This window comes from Acromyrmex echinatior, chromosome 10 (genome assembly GCF_024713525.1).
Source record: "Acromyrmex echinatior isolate Ae372 chromosome 10, ASM2471352v2, whole genome shotgun sequence".
NCBI classification, from domain to species: domain Eukaryota; kingdom Metazoa; phylum Arthropoda; class Insecta; order Hymenoptera; family Formicidae; genus Acromyrmex; species Acromyrmex echinatior.
Window position 1 is genome coordinate 6,289,813 of NC_141861.1, and position 25,510 is coordinate 6,315,322.

The following is a 25,510-nucleotide window of genomic DNA, read 5'->3' on the forward strand; positions in this document are numbered from 1 at the left end:
ATACGGCAAAAGCGTGACGAAATAGGGAAGACTAGACAATGACGACGTAACCGCACCCGGCAAAAGCCTCTCGACGCGATTCTCGACGTGACGCCGCGAGAACCGCAAGCTCGTGCACGCGACATCACTTGGAGCACATCCAGTTTTCGCGCTCTCCATCCTTCGCTTTCCATTTACCCATCTGTTTTCGTATCTTATCCATCCGTCCGTGTAAGGAGTTCGAAATGTTCGTCGAACTCCTGGTACATTCCTTGGACGCTTCGTCGATTACCTCAATCTTGATCACCCTGCTGTCACTTCCGGATCGGTTAAGTACATCGCAAAGACGCGATGAGACAATTAATGTACATGGAAAGGACAATTTCGTTGTAATATCTAAAAATTTAGCTACATACAAATCTGAAATTTTGCTAGATCGTAAAAATAATTATGTAAGACGCTTAAATTGATTGCTAGAATGTTTTAACTTTTTATAACATTGCTCATCATACTTGAGATTTCTACGTAATCATTCTGATGGTCCAATAAAATTATTTTCAAATCTGTATCTAGTTGAGAATTAGATACTTTAACAAAATCATCCTTATATAAATTGAATTGTATCTGGAACGCAATCCAATAATTTGTAATCAGATATTCGTTTATTTTTATAGATTCATGGTTTATATAAATAAATTCATATATATATATATATATATATATATAATTCTCGAAAAATTAGGTAAATTATTTATATACAATATATCATATATATATTAATTAAGTAATTGAAGTAAATTAATTAAAAGTTGAAATTAGAAATTGCAGGATCCCTTATTTTTTAAATAGAATTTGTGGGTGATTTATCTTGAAACAATTAAGAATTGTACTCTTGTGTGTTTAAGTACGTGATCAAGTAAGGATTAAACATCCCACGTCTCTGTGGGATGTTGTGGGATGTTTAACCCTCCGTCAGCTTGAACGCGAAAAGGTTCAATGTTGGGACACCATTTGCTTACATGCTTTGGAGAGCATCCAACTTTCGTAACCTTCACGTTTTCCTCTCTTTACTTCGTATCTGTAACATTCTTATTTTGTTAGGATCGCGATATGCTCTTGAAATTTTACTTAGTATTAATTTCTCCAACATCGATTAACACTAATTTCATTTAAAGTCTTTTGTATCTATTAAAATTACGTTGTATACTCATAAAAAAAAAAGATATTGAAGGAATCGTAATCAACACTAATCGATAGCTCGAAAGAGAAATAATAGTCTCAACTTTTTGAAATATAACATTGACGCAACGTGTGATATTCGTCGAATCGTTAAAAGAAATAATAGAGAATACAAAGCTTCTAGATATATAAATGTTAATTGGACATCCATACAATTACTGTTTATTTCCGACACATCAAGCTTTATATGATCACATAATTGCTCGTTAGAACACAGTGAATTTGCTTTTAGCATCGGGCGCACGTTATTTTATTATTGCATACATCGAACATGCAATATTAGCAGCAGAGAATTCTAGATTTAAATCGGGTTTCATTCAACTTAACGATATTGATCAAATATTTTTACTGATTACGACCGTATAATTAATTATTCATTTCTCGAAGGCCGCCCGCCACGTTCCGATACGAACAATATCGTTCGAGTGAAAAATGGATCGCCCGATAATATCGGCATACTCTCGTCATTTATCTCAGTCGGTCCATTTATTTGACGCTGTAAAAAAATAGCGAACTTTAAATCGATATTGACCCAACTCTATCGTCGGGACCGATAGAGAGGCTGCGCCGCGAAAAGGACATGCCGTAAACCGCAAAGATTACTTCTTCAATATTCATGTACTTCCATCATTACCATAGAACTACCTCTAAAACCCGGTCGCTCGACTCCCCCGGGTAAGGGTTAGGCTTCGAATAATTTATTTCAGCATCGGTACGTGCGCAAATAAATCGCGCGCTGACGAGAATATGAAACTAATGATACTCATTGTCAAATAGTGAGATTGTATGATCAATAAAACGTAAATTTTTTTACGTTTTCTATCGTCAGATTGGTATCACAAGAATTGTAGTCGAAAATATTTATCAATTTTCAATATTTTTTATATATTGTACATATATTTGATATAAGTACATAGAAAAAATGATTTTGCTGAAAGATCTAAAATTTTACTGGATAAAGAATTGAAAATAATTTTATTAAACCATCAAAATAATTATGTTGGAAACTAAAAAATAATACGTAATGCTACAAAAAGATTTTAATATTCTAGCAGGTTGAATTTTCAACAAAATTATTTTTAGATCCGTATTCACTAAAATTTTAAATTTTTTAAGTCATTCAAAGTCATTCTTTTAATGTAGGAAATATACGTTTTTTATTTTTTTATTATTTTCTCTGACTTTTTTGAAAGACTTTGATGAATTATTAATTCCCAAAACGTTACTATTCTTTCCTGGTTATTTCCGATATCTAAGTAATTCCGTACGATCATCGATAATCGACCAATTGCTTCTTTCGGCTATCGTAGATCTCGTTCCATGCACCAAAAGATCTCGCGCCGAGTCGCGTTTATCGAGTAACCGACGCGACGGAGACAGGGAGAACAGCCGCGGGCTTAGATAGAGAAGCCCTTCGAAACGAAGTAAATTGTTGAGGAGGTGGAAGAGAAAGGAGAAGAGGAATGCCATTACTCCGCCCGCGAAGCCGAACTCGGGCGCCTACGTAGGGCAGAAACGAAGAGGCGTTGGATGGGACAGGTGCAGGAAGGAGAGGGGGAGAAGAAAGTGGATTTTAATACCGCTTATTTTATTCATGCTTATAACCCGGCTTTCGCCCGCTAAGGATTTTCATAATAACGGACTTGTTCTCCCTCTACTTTGAGGGTCCGCAGGCGTTATAGGCGAGAAGGGTAGTCGATGTTGAGCTGACGAAAATTCTCCTGAAAGTAGAATTACGCCTGTGGATTTCGCAAATGCAATATTTCCGCATATTTTCATTTCTAAAATTCGAAGAAACTTAAGAATATGAAAAATGTAATGTACGCAATGTTGAAAATTGAATTTAAAAAATTTAATAATTATTAAACACGGAAAGAATAAAGAAAAATGTTGTTGAAGTAAATATCTAAAAATTTAGCTAGATACAGATCTGAAAATAAATTATGTTGGACCATTAATTATGTAAGACACTCAAGCTAATTGCTAGAATATCAAAATTTTTTGTAGCACTGTTCATCATGCTTGAATTTTCTACACAAATATTTTGATAAAATAAAATTATTCAATTAAATTATTTTCCAATAAAATTATTTTCAGAACTGTAGGTAGTTAAATTTTAATATGTGTTTGAGAAAATATAAAGGAACTAGCGATAACCAGGAATATTGCGATTATAAATTCTCATCGAAATTCTAATTGTTGTCTGCGAACTTTATGTCATCATCGAGACTCTCGCGAAAGGACCAATTGCAAGATGTCTGACAGCATCACGTACATTTTATAGAATCCCGCTACTCCAAAGTAGTTCGTGTTTGCGAGGTTTTACGACTGTCCCCCCGAGGGCCCAGGAACATTGTCTTTCCACTATGTAAGTATGCTCTAGCCGGATTGCCGACTCCGTCCCTCTCTGAAAATCAAATTTGGCACGCTGGTGGCACTTCTTCCTCGACATTTCACTTCCGGGTACCAACAAACGTTTCCCCAAGTTGCATCTTCGCGACTTTATTATGCGCGTCACACGCGAGGCACTCGGCAGTCACTTTCTGGCCGCGAACTTCCGATTTTTCTGGCCATAACTCGGGCGTGTAAACCTGAGCTTGCAGAATACGTAAGACGCTTCTTGACCCCGACATCTCCTTTTTACGCGGCCGGGCCAGAGGGAAGAATGTTAACTTCTCCTCTTCTGTGTAAAAAGTTTTTCCGTCTCCACCCCGTTGTTGTCCTTCTCTCTTTCGCTCTTCTCTTCATTCACTTGCCATCGGTTTTCTCTCTCATTCACTCTCTTCCTTGCTTTAAAACAATTCAACGAAGAAGCAGCGAGGAAGTTTCGCCCGAACGCATACCAGACAGCGAGAGCGAGAAAGGGCAAGTAGCAAGGGAGAGTATGAGGGAAGATGGGGTAGAAAATCGCAGACTTTAATAACGCGTTTCCGCCGGCACGTGAAATTCTTCTCGCGTTGAGGTACAATGCGGAAAATCGAGAACACACCCCCGCCGCGGAAAAGGGCGCACGAAACTCTCCTCGTAATTTACGGGGAAACGTGCCGAGAGTCGAAAACCGGGCAAATATCATTGCCCGCTTCTTTTTCCCCAGTGGTCCAGTTATAATCAAGGGGTACCCTCACGAGAAACCAATTGAATTTGTCGGCAGCCGTCCGCACTATTCCTACCACTCTTCGCGAAGAACTAATTATTAGACCGCGGAGTTTCAGTTACACGTGCGCTCTATCTGAACTTTTATCATCGAGCAACGAAAAGCTAATTGAAATGGACCAAAAGCAACTAACGGGTACTTCCTGTGTATTGTATGTTTTATTTCTCATGTAATAAAATTACAATGACTTTTGAAGCTCTCGTAAATTCCTTAAAAGAAAAGCTAGAGATATTCAAACGCATTTCTGCATTCCTATATTTATGTAACAATATTTTAATGCTAAAAAAAATTCGAAGTGTGATGTATCACCAATAAGAACAAACCATTACACATAGCTATATTCATTTTATACGCGGAAAGAACGTTTTAGCAAAGTAAAATCTAAAAATTTAACTAGATATAAATCTGAAAATGATTTTGTTAAATTATAAAAATAATTGTGTAAAACGCTCAAGTTGATTGCTAGAATATCAAAATTTTTTACAACATTGTTATCATTCTTAAATTTCTAATATAATTATTTGATGGCCAAACAAATTATTTTCAGATTTATATCTAACTGAATTTTTTAATATTATTGAAAAATCATTTCTGTGTGCATTGAAATAATATTAATACATCAGAGAGAGATATATTTTATCTTGCATGTGTATTTTTTTTAATAAGTTCGTATAATCTTAAAGTATTATTTAAACGAATAAAGAAGTAAGTTATATTTCTAAAAAAGGAGAGAGAGAGAGAGAGAGGAATTATTCGCGTTGACGTTTAAATCCATGCTCGAGAAGTTCGCTACCGGCGCGCGAAGCCAAGACGAAGGACGTTCCAGGGTAGAATCTCGGGGATTGGATAATTTTTCGTGTCCACCTTCGCGTAAGCTCGAGGGGTACGTACTTACAATCTAGAGTACGTGTCGGAAAGACAGAGATGGAGGGTCGACGGCCTCTATAAAACCGAGAGAAGAATAAGAGGACGAGATCCAAGGCAGGCGTAGAGAGTGTCGCGCGCGGATGCAGCCGGCTGTAACGTAACCGAGTCTGGCGCCGTATTTGTCTTTCGGTGCAGTTCTATTCTCCCCGTGTGTCTCACTTTGCTCTCACTTTTGCATCTATCGCCTTTCTCGGGTACCTCTATCTTCCGCCATCACCGTCAAAACGTACGGAGATGTTTATATTCTTGCGCGGAGATAAAGCGCGGATTGTAAAGTAATTCTCGTGATGTTGTTATAATCACGGTTAATTATTACCTGCAATCTTCGGTATAATGAACGTTAATTAAAGTTAATTTTAACCAACATCATATTAATTTTAAACAAGAAAAATATTATTATTAATAAGGCTTTTAAGGAAAAAATTATTTTTAAAAAATTAATCGCTAAGCAATCGTTTTATTTGGAATAAAATTATTGGTACACTTTTATTTATACGATTTGATTTGATTTGATATTTTTTTTGACATTTTATGTATAATTATTGAGTTGATTTTAGTATATAATTTATAATGTCTATATATATATATGTACGTTTTATTAGACAGAGATTTATTACGAAAACACTATTTATTACAAAATCAAAAAATCCTAAGCATTTATTATTTTAATAAATACTATTTTAATATTTTTTCTTCCTTGACATAGGTTTGAAAATTACAAGTATTTTTCTAGAAGATAAAAATCTAATTATAAAACGTACGATGATAATTGAAAATATTCTTTAAGAGTGACGACGACATACGACACAAATTTCGTCTAGCAATGAGAATTTTGTATTCTCTTCCCTTTCTGTAGGATCTTCTTCCCGTTTCCTTCTTACCTCAATTTCCTGCACAGCCCAGCAACTGTTACCCTCGTCGAACTTCCTTCGTGGTGGAAATATTCGTATCGACGTCGGCAAGATGGATGCACGCAAACATTGATCGACATTGATCGTTTAAGCACGAAACCTTGCTAAGGATTATCTTGACGTTCTACGAAATTTCATGAGAACGCAGGCAAGAGATAGATGCGCTATCTCGGTAGGTTCATAACGTTTAATTCAAGAGCACCAGGATTTTATCACGGGGCAAGATGTATTAAGCATTTTTTTGTACGTGTTCCTCTCTTTCATGAGCGCATGATAAGTACTGCTTGAACGCTTGGCTTCGAGTCGGAGCGAGAGTCAACGACAACGACGACGATGAAGAGGGTGAACTCGGCTCGGCCGTTTTATCGCGGCTCGCCGCTGAGCAAGCAGGGAACTCCATCTCTCACGCAACTTCAGGATTTGATGCATGTGCCGCCGGAACATTTGTTCGATCCCCCTCGAGTTCCTCCCTCCTCTCGATTCTTGGGCCGTCTACCCTCCGGGAAGCGGTAGGTCTTGTCTCTCTCTCCTTGGTGTCTTTCTCTTCCTCGAATTTCTTCCTCCATCGCGTCCGCTCCCTTCATCCGCGCGTAACCCGCGCCACAGCCTTCACCGACGGAGAGAGTATTGGCCGTCTCCACGGTGTAGGCAGGTTTATTTTTATTCCATACGATTCATTCGATTGAACATGACTTGTGGTTACAGCCCGGACGATATATTTCCGATATTACGGGACGACATTCCGACTCTCGTAGTCCCGCGAGTCTCTTGTATTCTTTGCCCATATCGCTCGTCCACCCCCGCGTGCCGCCCGCCGACCGGCGGGTAAAATACGTACGATCCTCTCTAGAATAATAGTAGCTTCTGGGGAATTCATGGTTGTACCCGCCCGCTTTCTCGCGGCGAGGGTAAGGGAACGAGCGTACGATCGTTACATCTGGTTCGATTTCGGAAATTAGCTCCCAGTATTTTCTGCAGCTCTTGGAAACCTTTGTCAGGTAAGGATCGTCCGGACACTGCCGCACGGTGATCCGTTAAGCCACATACGAAATACAGTGGAAGATCCTTGTAACTCGTCTTAATTGCGGCCACGAATAATTGCGGCCGTAAAGGAGCGAATCAATTTTCGAACGATAGGCGATTAGTTTCTTAATTCGAAAAATAACGCGATCTATCCAAAAATGGTTTTGATATTTTACCATTAGTTTATCTTGCATTCTGATTAGGTTGAATATTAGTGTTATCAAAATGTTATCATATGAATCTGTCATGTAATTAATCTTTAGTAGACACGATGATTTTTCGAGTTTTTATTACACACGATAGATTGTTAGTGCATGGAAAGAACGATTTTACAGAACTATTTGATTTAACTAGATACAGGTTTAAAAATAATTTTATTGGACTATCAAAATATTTGTGTAGAAAACTGGAGCATGATGAGCAATGCTGCAAAATATTTTGATATTTTAGTAATCAACTTGAGCATCATATATAGTTATTTTGACGGTCCAATAAAATTTATTTTTAAATCTGTATTCAGCTAAATTTTTAGATATTTCAGCAAAATTGTTTCTGTGTATTCCAGAATTAATTTTCATCATTTTTATAAAAATTGTTAAGTGATTCTTAACATATTTGAAATTGTAGAAAGTAGTTGTAAAGTTATATATTTTCGGAAAAAAATTGTATATAAATGGTACAACTAATTTCTCGGTGCATGTAGTATTCTGTATTTAAAAGAAAAAAAAAATGCGCAGGGTTAACATCGCGTAAATATAATAATTAAATATATTACGTAATGCAATTCAAAAATATCTGACTTAACGAATCCAACAGCAGCTGCGAAGGCCATTTAAAGAAGTTAAAGTCTCGTTCAATGTTTGTCACCGCAAAGAGCCGTGACGCGATGCTATTATTGCGGAAACAGCGGACGCGTTCACGGCAAAATGCGGATTGTAATAATTGCGCGGCAACGTTAATTCGTTTCCCTTCTCGCGCGAATAATTTTCTACGTAAATACGTGTATGCATAATGGCGCATCTCCTACCCCTGCCGCGACCTTCTAATTAACACGTTACACTGTCCTAACGCGTCGCTTCGCACGAAATCGATACAGCGCGGCATTAATTATTGCTTTACGATGGTCCTTGATTAAATCACGATATCGCTGGTTATGTCGACTCGGATGTCGTAACCAATAGTAACCATCCGGTAAACACTTTGTCGCCTGGTCTGGGAAAATTCAGTTTGCCATTCGCGCATTAACACCATTTTGTAATACTATCACTATCGGGACATTGTACGATACTGTTGTAATTACGTGGGCCATGACATAACTAGGTGCTCAGTAACGATTTCAACGACATTAATATCTTTTATTGGCTTCCCAGTATTTTCGCAAATATGTGCATATTGTTTACCTTTAATTTAAATGAAGTTTACCTCGAATAACACAAGCACGAAATTATTAAGTATTTTTTTAGCAGAGAAAAAAATTGAAAAAGGGAAAACGTGATATTAAAGGATTAAAAGTAATAATTTGAAGCGATCAAGTCGAAAGGTTTTTTCTCTTTTTGTTTTACGAAATATAACATTAATATTAAGTAATTAGTAATAAAAATAAAATGATTAGATTATCTCATTAGGATTTATTTTTATATATACATTGAAAGGATACTTTTATTTAAATATCTAAACATTTTGGCAAATACAGATCTGAAAATAATTTTATTGGACCATCAAAATATAATAATTATATAGAACATTCAAACTGGTTGCTAGAAATGTCAAAACTTTTTGCAGCATTGCTCATTATGTTTGAATTTCCTATGTAATTATTTTGATGGTCCAACAAAATTTTTTTCAGATCTGTATCTAGCTAAATTTTTAGATACTTTAGCAAAATCGTTCTTTTCATGTATGTATATTTTTTTAAATGAACGTTTTAATAAATATACGCAGTATGTTTAATATGAGTGATTAAGACCCGGTTGCACCAACGTTACTTTAATTTTAAGCGAAGTTTAAAACTCTCTTTGCTTCTGTCTCTTTTCGGTTTTAAAATGAGTTAGAGAGAGTTTTAAGTCTCGTTTAAAGTCAAAGTAACGTTGATGTAACCGGGCCTAAAACATTTTTTATTTATGTATATTTATAAATGTTAAAAATATTTTAAAAAATAATCAATTTTAATTAATATCTGTACAATTTTCAGCGGATAATAGTTTAATTTTTGAAAGCCTAATGTAATAACTTCAGTTGAAAGCTTGATAATTCGTTTCAGCTATCGCTCGCGTCGTAAAGGTTACTAATTAGGCAACGCTGTGACAGTGCTAATAAATGGATGCGTTGATTCTAAATACAATATATCGACATTGTGAGGGGGCGGTCGGATAACTAACGGTACACCTGAATTATCCGTTAATGAATAGTGATGTTGTGGGCAACCCAGATTTATTCGATTATTTGCGAGATTGGTAGTAGTTTGTGGCGTGGCTACTCAAATTGGGAATTTCAGAAAGGTCTTCACACGCATCGGTCATTAAATGGCAACTATATAAAGCTCTCTGCGTTTAAGCCGATTTAATCCGCGAATATGGTTACAGCTGTTAAACAATGATAAAAAGCCAACGTGACTAGATAAATTGTGACAATCGTTAAAAAAAAATGAAACAATCCGAAAATACAATAGAATTACAAAATTGATAGATTTTCTAATTTATCATTACAGAGAAAATTGAAAGAGTAATGCAGACTTTATATGTCTTTTCTATAAATCGTATAAAATCCACAAAATAAAAACATTTGCAAATACCGAAAGTAATTAGAAATTTTATTCTGTTAAATTTAGGCCTCTGATATTCCAGTATTGAAATATCCAACTAAATCTTTTTTTACCTTTACTACCGCACCAAATATGATATCGTCGAGTCTGTTTGTTCAAGAATTGGAATGCAAAATAATCGAGATATAAATTTTTATTTGCGCATACGTTTGTTCATTCTTGATCAGTCACATTCTAAAATTTTGATCAAATGAACAATATGGTTTTAAAACGTACCAGTAAAATCGGTTAATTTAAATTGCAAAAGGATAATTCTTTATTTTAATATACGCGAAATCAAACGAGAGTTTGAGATAAATAAATAAATAAATAGAAATTGATAAGTAATTATTATTGTGCGTGATAATCGAAAAAATATTTGCCTTTGCCATCAGTTATCGCGTATTATGCATTAAATTTATATAATATTCCATTACTGTTTAAAATAATCTATTCATTAATAATTTCTATCCATGTTGTAGAGCAAGGACAAAATACAAGCAAGAAGAAGACAACATTTTCGAGGTTACTAAGAGGGCTGAAGACGCATAGGAAAGAGAAACAAGGCCAAGCACAAGGCTCTCCCAGACACAGTCGCGCAAGAATAGGCGTACCTCAAAGAGTAAGTGTGTATGTGTGTGTGTGTGTGTGTGTGTGTGTATGCACGGTCACATAATATTAAAAATTATATTTGAAAAGATAATGATGAGATATCTTTCTCATCGGGTCGATCGATTCATGCTAAATTGAATTCAGTATGAATTTATAAAAAGCACGAACTTCTGAAATATTGCGCTCAACGAGACCGGAATAATGCACAGAGTGCACGAGTTTCGAAATTTCCCAGAGCTCTTTATTCATTTTATTAGCACTTTTGTTATACAGATATACGGGAGATAAGGTGAAATTGCTTATCGTTGCACTCGATTTAATTATTATGACTCAAAGGATCAGCTTTCGTTGCGTAAGAAAATTTTTTCAAAAGCGAACGCGCGCACGACATCGTTTAATTCCGTTTTGCAAATCCGCGATCGTAAACGCGTCCGCGTAAATCAATGTCGTGTAATTGCGTGACCGTGCGACGTTATCATGTGCGTGAAGCTTTTGCGTGAGAGATCCTAACGACTAAATATTAATCGCGCAAGCTTCTCGACAATAGTAATTTCCATTACCGTTGCTGAGGCTCGCGCTTTTTACTAAGCATGTCCAGCCAACATCGAACTGCCGACACACGAATGACGGAACTCGGAAGAATTCTTGTCCATCTAGTATGCACGACTATTTTTTTCGTGAAAAGCATCTCTTGTCTTCTGAAAAAGTCAGTCCGAGGTATTACTCATTTTTCATGTGAATTGTGCCGTCCAATAGTGAAATACAAGCTCAGCTTTAATACATGCGTTAATGGCGACTTGTTTTTTCACTATTAAACTGGCCTGTGAATTATACTGCATACATCAAATGAAACAAACTTTTACCTGAATCAGGAATATCTTTACGTTATTTAATATAATACTTAATATTAAGGTTTAAAAATTAATCTCAAGATTTAGAATAATTTTTAATGTTCCAAAGAATTTAAAAATTATTTTTATATGGATTTTTTCTACATTTTTTTTACATTTACTGATAGAAAAAAATTGCAAAATGAAATTATATTTGGACCGCTGCTAGAATTTTGTTTTAATTTCTTCAACTATGAATATAAGAGTATAAAAAAAATTATAAAATCTATCTATTGATTTATTAACGTGAATTGACTGCTATTTCTATTCTATATTTTTTTTGTATAGATTAATTGTATACACATATTTCAAGATTTAACAACTTAAATTATTGTTATAAAATTGATAAGTGATTCGCAATTGTATTCTCTTAGAAATATAAATTAATATATTAGAATTGCATGATATATTAGAAGATACATTATATTTAAATTATATTTAAAGCGAACTCGGTATTGATCGAAACAATTTTCAAGAATTTTACAAATTTATTCAACATTAGATCTGCTAATTTATAAAGTGCGACCACTTTTTTATCTCTATACATTAGTAATTCAAAGATTTATTTTACCTTATTTTTATTTAGCATTTTATCTTATTTTTATTTGCCAAAAAATATTATTCTCTGCATTAATCCGAACAATGATGATCGCGATTCACAACTATAGCCCGTTTATTTTCGTGGTTCGCTCTTGTATTTCACTCAACGAAATATTTTCCACTGAATTCGGCGAAAATGTATCCAATTAAAAAAAAGCTGCCGTTAATCGTTTTGTGGCGTGCGGCACGCGTGATTCTACACGGTGTAACAATTATCGATTTATCGCATTCACGATGATAAGGCCCCTCCTCCACTTTCTTTTCCCCATTGATCCATACGATCTCGATAATAACGGTTGCGATGTTATAAATCGCAAATTAAAAAATATTGATAAAAATCAGTCGTATACATTTCTCTAAACAATCATTCAATTAGAGAAGAATGGCTTTCCATGTTTTCATCTAGAATTCTTGTTTATCGTAATCTGTTATACGGTCGATAGCCTTGTTAGCTTGTACAATAACTGTGCAAACTATTACAGTAAACCACGATTGTTACTATATAAGGGGTCTATTTGGTGAATTGTTATGAATGATTCAAATAGCTAGTGTCGAGTAACACCAATTATTACATATGTTATTGCAATATTATTATCTTCAATAATCTATTCTATTTCTGCTTCGCAATCCATATAGGTGATCAAAATAATTACGTTCACGCCACGTATAAATCTTTCATTCCTACAGTGCATCAAGATATTATTTAATAGCAATTACGTGTACGTACTTCAAGTAATAATTTAAATTTTTGAATTGATTGCGAGTCTGAAGAATGAAAATAACGTGTCGTGACAAATTCTATACATTTCCGACGAAAAGAAAGAAGAGAAAGAAGAACATGCATCTGCAAGTGCTACTGAAGAAATAAAGATACCTAAGATTTCCCATGTGTCGCCAATTTGTTAACCTGTGTCGACGACTTCGCGTGTCCCACGCGGCCCGCCGTCGCGGGTGCATCTAATTTTATCCGTAGATTAGTCGGCCGACATGTATATATACCCAAGATATCGTGAAATAAGCTTAGGGACTGCAGTTTGTATCGCTCCTAGTGAAATTTCAGCTCGGCGATCATTTACGCCGGCTTATAGGTATTACTTTTATGCAGCTTGCTGCACCGCGACACGATTAGTGTAATCAAATTATAGTTACCCTTATCGATCCTGGAACTCACGAGCCATCTCGATAACGGAAACGTGAAACAACAGAAGTGAATATTTATTACGTTACAATTCGCGCGTGGGTGGAATTTCGATTTAAATGCAGTTGCAGGCAAAATGTCGCGAAGCAATTATTTCTGCATTAATTTCATACGACTTTTATAGAACGGTCGTTATTATCAACATTATCTGCTTTGGATTGAAACCGGAAATTTGAGGAAAAAGATTACAATTGAATATTTTAAATTGGCAAATAACCGAAATTACTGTTTCCACATATGTTGATAAATTACAATCGGTGTGTAGTTTTTTTTTTATATATACCTTTTTCACGAGTTCTGTACATTTCAATATGATATTCCGTATCATACTTATACATTACGCGTGTTTCCTGAAACGCGTGATTTCTGTAAATAAATCTCGTAGGTAAACAAAGCTTAAAATTATAAACCGGTGGCTAGTATCCGATGAAAAGTTTCCTGTAAATGAACATTTCCCGGAGGCATGCATACTGACACACGCCGGTAACGTCGCTTTCGTGTATTAACGGCAAACAAGCCGAGGTTGAGTTGCTCTTGATCTCTGTATGCGTATTCCGTCCGCGTGCACGAGCCACATCAATGTGTATGCACGCGTTTGCACCCGTGCATAATGCGGGCAGCCGGCGATCCTGCAAGTGCCAGCAATGAGATTCCCACGCTTGGTTTAAAATATATACACGTGTGTATGTATGGTATATGCGTGCTTGTGCGTGTGTGCGTCTACTACTGTGGCAGTATCCGAATTTAGAGCGTAAATGCATCTTCGAACAGAGAACGTTAACTCGTTGACCCGCGTAGGTAAATTTATGCGTATGCAATTCGGAAAAATGTGTTTGCATTACGCCCGGCGATAAAATGAAGCGGCGTATTTTTCAGCGACGCTATGGACCCGTATGGATACATGAACCAGAGAGGAAATGGATTTTATCTTCTTCGCCTATGTGCGCAGGTAGAAGAGAAACGTGGCAAGAAATTTGTGAAGTTTTCACAATATCGTATGAAAGCGCTTCTGTTTATTATGCAAACACGAAAGTTGCCGAAACAAATAATGGGGAAATTTAATTAGATTTTCCCGTCTTTTTTCAAATTTTTCATCACAATTCTTTCAATTATAACAAACGGTTGAATGCATAAGCGATTTCGAAATTAAATCTTGAGAAATTGCATGACAGAACTAGTTTTCTATCGCAACTTTCCGCAGCTTTCCGTGCATTTCTAGAAAGATTTTCGTAACCTGGTATTTTCTTAGCCAAGTATAAATACAGATGGATGCTTAACGTGCAAATGCTTTCCGTACTTCTTTAATTGACCGTGTAAATAGTTTTAGATTAAATACGGTCAGCTTTAATAAAGTAATGTATATATAGATACATAAAACAAAATGAGTAAAGTCACGTACGTAATTAAATATAAATAAACCCGGAAAAATTTAAATGAGAATTTTAAAAGCTGTCAGTTACTTTTATAAATTTGTATACTATTTATATAAAATTCAGTAATTTACATGAAGACATAACATAAATACTATTTAATGAATTTGCTCATAGTTTACATTAAAAAATTTATACATTCAGTACTCTGTTAATTTAAATTTTTTAACAGTTGAGCAAAAACATTCTACTTTTTTTTTATTCTTTTAAATAACATATAAAAACATATTTACCACTTTTATTATCTAAGGTATAAATTTTTATTTTCTGGTTAACTTATGACTTAATTTTACTTAATCTCATAATAATGTAAAAATTGTATTTTTCTAGTTAAGGTAACTCCGGTATATACGTCGCACCTATCAAAAACTTAATTTATTAAGTAATATTTACTATGTTTAAAGTAAACGAACTATATCAGTAAACTTTGTACTATTATGAAGAAAATATTAGAAATCTGAAATATTTATATTTCGTATTAAAAAATGAACTTTTTTAAACTCTTGCATTTTTGCTGTATATCCCATAGGTGTGGGATATATGGCTACTCATAGGGGGAGAGTAGTATGTACGGTAATGAAAACTCATGAAAAATTTACAAATAATACATATAAATAACATGTAAAATAATACAATAACTTATAAAATGCGTTAAAATCTTATTAAGGAATAAGAATGATAAATATATATATGAAGTAATAAATAATAATTACAATCTTCCCACATGTATTACAAGTGTTATGACATGAAGTACACATTTCATATAATGCGTTTATTGCATTTAATGCACTGAATTTAATCTGCACACTTTGTATGCTTTGAGCATAAATCCCGCCCGCTAAAAATGCTGCATATCCTAAACAGGGATATACAACAAATTAAACAAAGAATACAAGAGCAAAATACTTGTATTTTGTTATACAATATGCTTTACTATTTTTCTACACTCATGTATCACGAAATAACTACTAAGTCTTTTGCACGTCCTACAGTAATCATTTTATGTAGATTATGATTTATTACTATATAGTATTACTTAACACAGTGACAAATCGATTCAACTCACAATAATTTCATTAATATTAACAGTAAAAAACTGAAATAACGCTATACTAATAGGCTGATATAAAGGCATGTAACAGAGTAGTTACGGGAAAATTATCCCCACTCTTTCTATTTGCCGAAGTTACCCTATTTAATCAGCTTTATTTAATCTTTAAAAAATTATCATTATAAAATCATCAGTTCAGTAATTAAACGTAGCTAGAAGAAAAGAATTTTTACATTATCATCAAGTTAAGTCTAATCACACGTTAACCGGAAAATGAAAAATCGAGCTTTACTTATACATTTATTTTTATATTTTCTAATATTCCCAGCGCGGGATCAACAACTGTAAAACTTGTGTAAACTACTTAAGTATTATAGCCTTATCATGGAGCGACTTCAACGAAGATTAAACGTCTAAAGATTAATAGGTTTTTATTTGCGTTATTAAGTTCAAGACTATCAATTTTACCTCTCTTTTATTCATAACTGAGTACAACAGATACGCGCCTGCAGAATTCGTGTATGAAAAAGCCAGAACGTCAATAGTACTTGGACTGAAATTTTCTCTCGAGAGTCCTTACTATAGTCCAGCCTCCGAGCCACTCACTCTCAAGAAGCAACGATCTTCTTGGAGCCACGTTTATTCCTTCTCGCGGCCGGGCTAGGCCGCAGGACTAGACCGTGCCGCGAGTCGATGCACTTGAAGACGAAAGAACGACGAACAGCGGTGAGACGAACCGGTGGCATCCACCGTGACGAAAATTGAATTATGCCGGCGGGCACGTAGCGAGGCTGATACACGTCGTACACGAGGGTCGTCGCAGCCGCAGCGAGACTGCGGTTTCCACACCGCCGCAGCGATTTCAGAGGTGACGGAGGTGGTGAAAGAGAAAGAGAGAAAAGGAAAAGGGAGGGAAAGAGAGACCGAGTGAGATTTGCCAGGAAGCGAGAGGTTACTCGGCGGTAGCGGGGGATCATCTGAGTTGTTGGTCAGCCATCGCTGCAACGGAGAGGTCGGACTCTCCATTTGACATGCGGACGGGGCTTTGATCATCTCTCTTGCCGCGGCCTTCTCTTCTTCGGCCTCTATTCTCTCTCTCTCTTTCTCTCTCTCTCTCCTCTTCCTCCTCTTGACGTGGACCACCGCCGTGTCTGGTGGTTTCACTAGCCGCAGCGGCTGATATGGTGCGAGCGAGTGAGCGAGCGAGCGAGAGAGAGAGAGAGAGAGAGAGAGAGAGAGAGAGAGAGAGAGAGAGAGAGAGAGAAAGAGTCCATTGCTCGGTAGAGGATCGCTACCAGCAACGATCGCTGCCCGCGACTGTGATGGGTCAGCCAGCCACGTCCGACGAGTTCTCCGAGGATGCGATTCCACCAGATGGAATATCGCGGCCTGTCAGCGGCCGTATGAACCGCTTCTGCCGTGCACCGCGTCGATCCGCGTATTCTACGTGCCTCCGTCCCGTCGCGACTGCAATGTCGACGCGACGCGACTGACCGCATCGCGTCATTCGTCTTGTTTGGGCCTGACTGCTGTCAGTAGTAGTAGTGCGCGTCCAGATGAGAATCTAATGGCGTACTCACCGCGAACGCGTACTCGCTTGCTCGCTGAGCGATTCGCGTGACCGCAACAGCAACGCCGAGAGCTCGCGTCGTTGCAGTTGTCGGGGTTGATAGGTCGTTCCGGTGACTAATAACGTTCGAATACTTTGAATACTCGCCGTACGATGTTCACTCAGGATTCACAGAGACATTTTTAATCTTCTTTCAATCAAAGCCATTTGCGATCAAAATTTATATCTCTAATTAAACAAAAATAAATTAGCTCCATGAAACTTTCTATTAACCATGTCATTCTTAATTCATAATGGGAATACATATTTTTTGACGCTAAAGAAACATATGGATCCTTAGGACGTAATACATTTTTTGTTATTAATTTTATTTTTTTGAAAAAGTTTTCAAGTTTACAAAGAAAAGGGAAACATAAAATTATTCCAAAGTGTTATTATTTAAAAATTAGGAAAAGTTTTCGCGTTGTCAAGACTATGTTCCAGTTAAGTGTTCTTACTGTATTATGAAATTTCATAATATTAGACACTGTTCCTTATTGTTCAGAAACCTTGGGAAAGAATATCTTCTCAGGATTAAAGATCCAATATATTTTATCGCGTCTGATATTGGGATTTTCATAAAATTTTTAATAGGATGCCGTAAATGCAACACGATTAAGGTACAGTCTTGATTCTACTTTCGCAAGAAACGTTTATGAAAGTATTAGAAATAACACTTTGACAGTAAAAAAAAAGTCTTTACAAGACTATGTCAAGACTTTCTGAAACCGTTATTAAAGACTCAGTTGTGCTGCTTGTCGGAGGGAAATCCAATGTTGGATCTGACAAAAATTAATATGCGCCTCTTGATTGACGTGAACATAAATCTAACCTGGTAGTCTGGTCACGTTCCAGGAGATTGCATTTCAAGCTTAACACGTAAGTTACTACATTCTACTCAAGTCGTATAATATTCGAAAAAGGAACAAAGTATAAGATTGAGCGCCAACGCAGATAACAACGTGTTTTCTCTTTAATTGTACTTCCAATGCTACGATAAGCACATAAACGCTTAAATAACATTTTCAAAAGCAAAAAGAATTATCCAAGCGGAACTACATTTATCTCTCTCGATACGTTGTTCTCTTATTCTATAACAAGCACTTGCAATGTGCACGAGAGGGCACAAGAGACGCGATCTTTGAGAGCAACTGAAGCAACTGTGCTTTTCTTTTTCTCAACTTGAAGAATTTATGTCGAGTATTTCTAGGATTTATCCCATCCGAGATATCTTTCCAGCTCTAATCCGAAAGTATGCATTACGAATGTGTATACTATCGCTTCACCAATTCACATTTCCATGCTCTCGCTATTAATCCAGTTGCGGATGTCATCGTGTCCGCAATGTTGAAAATTGTACGTCGAAATGCGGTTGCAAACCATTACTAGGGGAACGAAAAGCATTAACGAGAATATGCACGAGACACATCACGAGTCTGTAAAATGGCATTCGAAGTCTGTTCCGCCTCATTCTTGAACACTTTCGTGAATGTCGAATATTATCGTGAGATTTGCCGCGCGTTCCTCGCCAAAAAAAGAAAGATAACAACGAGTGATGCGCTTTTTATTATAATGGATAGCGTGCTCTCGATGAGTAAGCACGCGATGTACAAAGGCTGCCGGCAAAGATATGTAAATTTAAAGTGGTTTAGAGCGAATCGAGAGGTTCGTAGCTACTTCAACCTACTTCGAGTACAGCAAGCAAATAACGTGTCCTCCTTTCTTTTTTAATAAAAGTCTCATATAGAGAATGATTGAGTCGATAAACATTGAAATGCTACGTGTAATGACATATAGAATAAAATCTATTACATATAGTCAACCTCAAAAATTTATGAATTTTATACTAACGAATGAAAAGTAAAAACGAAATATATAAAAATATTTTTCGATTCTTTCTAGCATCTATTATTTCGCTCTCAAAATTATTATAATAAATATTATATATATACATAAATAGTTTAGTATAATATAGTATATAATATTTCGCGAAATTCATATACATATATGAATCTAGTATACTTATATTGTCTAAATATAGACTTGCACTTAACATACGCGAGTGCTTTAAAAGCTGTCTTTAAAATAACAGTGACAATCAAAGAGAGTAGGTTCTTAAACGAGATAATTATTCGCGGTTGGGCTTGTAAACATTCGACGAAAGAAGGCTCCCAAATGTAAATAAGACGAATCACCTCGCTTTATATGCTAATACTAAGGTCGGTAGGGGCGTGAAATACAGTCAGCTGTTAACCTCGTGACCCTAGCTATTGCAAGAAAGTATTTCCTTTGCGACAATAACTCCGTTCAAATGAAAATAGAATTTAACTAGATTTCTCAAAGAAAAATAACTTCTTCAGTGTTCTTTTTATTAATAAATTATTTTAAATGTACAAAATGTATTAACATACAAATTAATATAAATAATATATTAATTAATATTTACTAAAAGATTTTTTTAAATACTTCTTTCTTTATTTTTTTAAATTTAAATATGTAAGCAGCTCTCACACGACCAATATTGTTGATATCACATTACAATATAGACGTTGAATAATATACATTGTGTAACGTTTACATTGATATTAATATTAATATTATATTTGCATAAATATTATTCTCATAATGTACTAGTATTAATAATAATATTCTCATAATATACTAGTATCAATAATAATATCGTACGACCACTTTATATTCCACTTCTCCACTTAACAAAAAATATTTAATAAGTGAAAAATATTTATGTTTCCCATAAAATCAAGTCAAACATTCGCTCTTAATCAATTATGCAAATTTTCATTTTCTTGTAATGAAGTGCACTGCAATCGAGATAATCGAAGTATCTCAACCGTAATACGATGCATGTTGATAAACTTAGCACAGACTCCGCCACACATGAGAAATATATTCCTGTGCTCGCCTCCAGTAAACCAATCCACTCTCTCCGGTTCGCACGACGGCGGCGGTGGCGGCAGCTACAGACATCCTAATTTAATTTCGGGTGTGCATCATCGCTCACGGCGATGGCTCGAAAAGTCGCGTCACGTGGAGCAACACGTTTCGTTCCCGCGATAAATCCCTCGATGAATCCTCTTAAAAGTGTATCGTGAGACTCGCGATGGTTCTTTTATTTTCTCTTTATTTTATAAACTTTATTCTATTTCGCGAATGATGAGAGAAGTTTCAGAATTCCGTTTGTTACTATTATAATCGTGAAGTGAATAACATTGGCAAAGCACGTCATTGCATTCTGAGTGTGAAACTGTGCAGCGTCATTAAAATAAAAAATATACATCCCTTCTTCCTTGAGCTTTTATAACGCTTTAACAATAATTTAGTTTCTTTCGACATAGTCTCTTTTTTCCGTCCGCCCTTGTTCTCTCAGTAAGGGCTACTTTACTCAGGACAGCGTATTACTTACCAACGATATCGTCAACCATGTCTCTCTTGCTGAGTGCATTACGGTATCATTTACATCGTCGGCACGGCGCATTGCGCCTGCCAGCACTTGCCGCTGGTTATACGGCGTCCGAGCGGCTACGCTACGACGAGAATTGTATCAGCCGGCTCTCGTTATCGGCCGGAATCTCGTTAAGGCTGATTTTCCGCGAATATAAAGTGTCCAGTGAAAGAGAGAAGTAAGGATCAAATCGCTTCGGGTTGAAACAAAAAAAAATTAACTCTTTCTTCTTGTGTCTCTTTTTCTCTCTTGAATCCTCTTAATTACGCAGGTACGGAAATGCGAGGGACAGCGCGCGCAATTAAGCCGATTTTCTCGCAGCGTTTTCCGATCCGAACTTTTTTATGTATACGATACTTGGAGTGATATAGCCAGTTGTTTTTGCTTCTGGAATCCGATTCTGGATCCGATATCTGCGTACGTAGGAAGTTCGTATCGACCGAAAGTCGAACCGCTTTACACAGCGGGCACATTGCAATGCTGCCGGGTCGGGGCAACGAGGCAGTTCGAAAAACTTACGGGCGCAGTTAAGTAGATCTACGACAGCCCAGGGTTAACCGGTAATGCATCTCGAGGCACCATCCCCGTTTGAATTAGCCTCGGGATAAAAGAGGGTCGGAAAGAGCGTACAGAGCCACGATCGACCTGCGGCCTACGCGTTTCCATAAGCAAATCCTCGGGAAATTTGAAAGTCCGAGGTAACGATGGAGAATTTGAATTACTCGGTTGAGTAGAGTAACAGCTCGGGAAGTTGCCTAAAGGATTAAACTGCAAATGAAACGTGAACGTGAAATTTTGTATTCTATCTTTTAAATAATTTTCATATAATAACACTCGGTAAATAAATAAAGATTTGTTCCGTTCTATTTTCTTGTCTACGTATACAATTTTCTGAGCAGAATTTATGCAAAAGCATGAAAAGCTTACTAAAATATTTATCGAATTTAAAATTGAATTTCCTGTAGGAAAATATAATTCGATTAAATATTATTATTCGTTCCTAATTATTAATTCTCAACATTAAAGAATTAAACAATTTTAATAATTCATTTTAAAAGTTACAAATACTTTAATGCGCTCATTTTCAGGTTTATCGTATTTATTATTAGGTACATTACTATATTTAATTATTTTAATTATCTACATAAATATTTATGACGAAAAGGAAATAATGATTCAAAGCTCGTTACATAACGTACTTGATTGCATATTTTTCATTCTTTCTCTTTATCTTAAAGATATTTATAATTGCTGCACGTCATTAAAATTTTCTCTTTTCATATTCTTCGACAGATTAGTACTATCGATAAGTTTCACGATCCACAATACCCGATTTATTTCGTCTGCCAGCGTGCGACACGTCTGGCTAGGGGCACGTTCCTCGTTTCAGGAATCGATCGCTCTTCTCCCAAAGGCGACGTTTTTCGATCGTAAAGCGAAATTGTTTAACCGGCAGGTACGTGCCGCTGTAGCCGGCAGCCGCTCACCATCCGCCCATCACGGGCCAGCGCTTCGCCCAGCTGCTCTGGGGAGCGCGTAGCCATCGCGGACGATAGAGCTTTACGCGGATACACCAGCGAGATGTGCGACTTTATGATCGTAATGTAATCTTGCGTTATCGGTGGCCCGCAACCGGCCAATAAAGCCGACAAACGCGTGAACGCTGCGTCGATCTTATCGTCGGAGCATGGGAGCGCCAGACTCACATAAAACGGTGTTCCCGTTCCCATTTCGAGGGTGATCGTATTCCTGGGCGATAGGTGCCGCGAGCGCCTATCCCATACGACCCGGCAGTGCCCGTCGACGGCCTGCAGGCAATGCATTTCAATGCTTCAGCCTCCAATGCTTTTCCATCTCTCTCTCTCTCTCTTCCCCCCTCTGTCTCTCTCTGGTCTGGCACACTCTGCGCACACCTAAGTGATTCCAGATTGGCGCGCTAATGACTGTTTCATATTCATTGGCCGCAGTAGTGTGCGACCCGGGGCACCTCGGTTACATCTAATTCACTTCCCTGCAACGCTACGTTATGGTTTCTTCATCTGCACACGCCGATCATCTCGCTTTCTGTCTAACACAAGCGATCAGTTGAATGATTCGCTATTTACAGATAGTTAAATATCGATTAGTGGATGGTTAGATAATAGCTCTATTGCATCAAATCTTTTTTTCTACAAATTGCTAATTATTTCACATTTCAATATTAATCTGACATTAATTTTTTACATCTGAATTTTATTTATATAATAGTTTAACATGAGAATTATTATGTTTAAAATTATGTTTTTTTAATTATTCTAAGTTATTGTTTATTTAAACGAAAAGCTTCGAATTATATTTTCTATTTATACGTAACTATAATACAAACCTCCGAAATTATTCCGCACATTTTTTATGAACTTTATATAATTATTATTTAGGGTCGCGTGTCATGGTATATAGTATGCGATGTACATTGTAATTACCGTGAAAGTCGTGATACTAGTCTGAGAAAAGAACCCATTACGAAGGACCCCTCCAGCAGGATCAACAAGAAACTGACTTCACGAGAAATTAATTAAACTTGATGAGGCTTTTTAGGCCGGCGTTAAAGTTGCCGTGTAACTTATTCATTTGGTAATTCCCGGGACAATTGGATGTCGTCGGGTTCTGATATAAAGTCGCGTAGGAGCGTCGGCGTGGAACATGTGCTTACGCAAACGCGTGTCGCACGTGTGAAGGGCGCACGTGTACTACGATCGAAGAGTGCGAAGGGTTAAAAGAGAATCCTGGTACTTGCAACGCACCAAGGATGGATGATGAGTTAGAAGAGAGAGCGAGAGAGAGAGAGAGAGAGAGAGAGAGAGAGAGAGAGAGGGAGACCCGAGGGGTTACGTAGAAAAGAAAAGGAAACTGAACAGACCGCGACAGGTGGATGTTTCAGGTGCGATCGATGTAGCGCGACACCCTCGTGTCGCCACCCTTGAACTTCTACTCGCTCACCAGTCTCGCCACCCTTTCGAACGTTACCCTCGCGCACAGAAAAACTCTTCTTTATCTCACCTTTGGCTTCCCTGTCACAGTGTCTCGCACCAACCAAAGCTTTCAAAGTCACGGTTTTTACAATTTTCTCGTCTGAGCATCGATTCACGAGACAAGAACTAACAGTCCTCAGTCGTTTCAATTAATGAATGTATCCATGTAGCTACGAAGTAATAATTATAGAGAGCGTATGCGGTCTTTCTGTCTGTTCCTGAATCTCAACGCTGTAATATTTCAAAATACTTGCCAAGTTTCTCCGATGGTATGCATTGCAGAATCCATAGAGCCAGCGATTCGTTAAAACCACACATAATGCATGTGATTTCATTCACGTGACACATAACGCCAGAATTTTTTCTGAAGTGCAATTTGTCTCAACTTGTTGGTATATATATATGATTTATATTCGTTCACGTTACCTTTTCGTGCACTAATTAGCTTCAGAAATCGCTGTTCATGACGTGACGATATTAATTCGTTAAGCCTCACGAAGATGATATTTTAAGCAAAACGCTACATAAATCATAAACTATTTGAGTGACGCATCAGGACACATTAGATCATGCACAATTTCTCTGATGCAATGATAAACAAATAAATACAAACTTAATTTTATATATGTATCGCTCTCTTACTTCAGAAGTAATACAACTAAAAGAATTAGTCTAGAAAAGGAGAAAAGAAGAAAATTTCTATTTTTCAATCTGACAGAACAGTATTGACCTGTCAAACAATATCGATATAAAGAATATTTTTTAGTTTTTACAACATAATCAAATGATATTTGTTTCACACACTCTTAAAAAGCCACTCTTCTTGAGAACTGTGATATTTTATAAAGTTAAATAAATTTAGTTACAATTAATTCAACTATAATTAGAAATATATTCGAAATTAGACGAGAATAAATCAATTAAGAGAAATAAGATTAATTTCGATCAAAGTAGGTGCTTAATATTCACGTGCAAATTTTTGGAAACATTTTTTAAACTGTGCATTAATTCGGTTTGTCAAACTCGAAACGCAATCTCAAATTCACAAGCTGAAATATTAATATTTTAAATTAGATTGATTATCAATTTAATTTAATAGTAATTCTAATTTTATATATAGGATACTAAGCATCTTTAAAAAACTTGGAAAGAACTTATTGCGAAAAATATTAAATACTTTAGTTCATTTTTTATGATTAATAGGATAATGTTTATTCAATTCATTCATAATGCCTTAAAGTTTTTAATTAATTACATATGCAATTAAAATATTTGTAACCAGTGTCGTGTTATTATTTCTAACGTGTTAATATTTTTAATAGCTATTATTGAAATAACAGCGCTAAAGTAAATAATAACAAAAGGTAGCAGCTGATACATGACATGATACACACAACTTCTATGTATCTTTCTCTGTTTACCTACTAGAAATTGTTATCTGCTATCGTTCTTTTTACATTTCCGACCAAGATCGACGTTTCTCCTCATTCTTCTCCATGGAACACCCATGGATACGAACCGCTTCGAATCGTTAGTGTCCGCGCCTTTCGTTAACTGTGCGGACCCTGGCGCCCTGCAGTGCCGTTTGCCGCAACAACCACAGCAATAGCCAT

The 25,510-nt window shown here is 36.3% G+C and overlaps 1 protein-coding gene across 6 annotated transcripts in view; it reads left to right on the forward strand.

Moving 5' to 3' along the window:
- The window catches only part of LOC105150439 (uncharacterized), a 364,524-nt gene that overhangs the window by 301,819 nt on the left and 37,195 nt on the right, over nt 1-25,510 (forward strand). For all 6 annotated transcript variants that reach the window (XM_087410153.1, XM_087410155.1, XM_087410154.1 and 3 more), the window contains exon 5: nt 10,516-10,655. In XM_087410153.1, the coding sequence (XP_087266279.1) occupies nt 10,516-10,655 (140 nt within the window). The remainder of the gene's footprint in view (nt 1-10,515; nt 10,656-25,510) is intronic.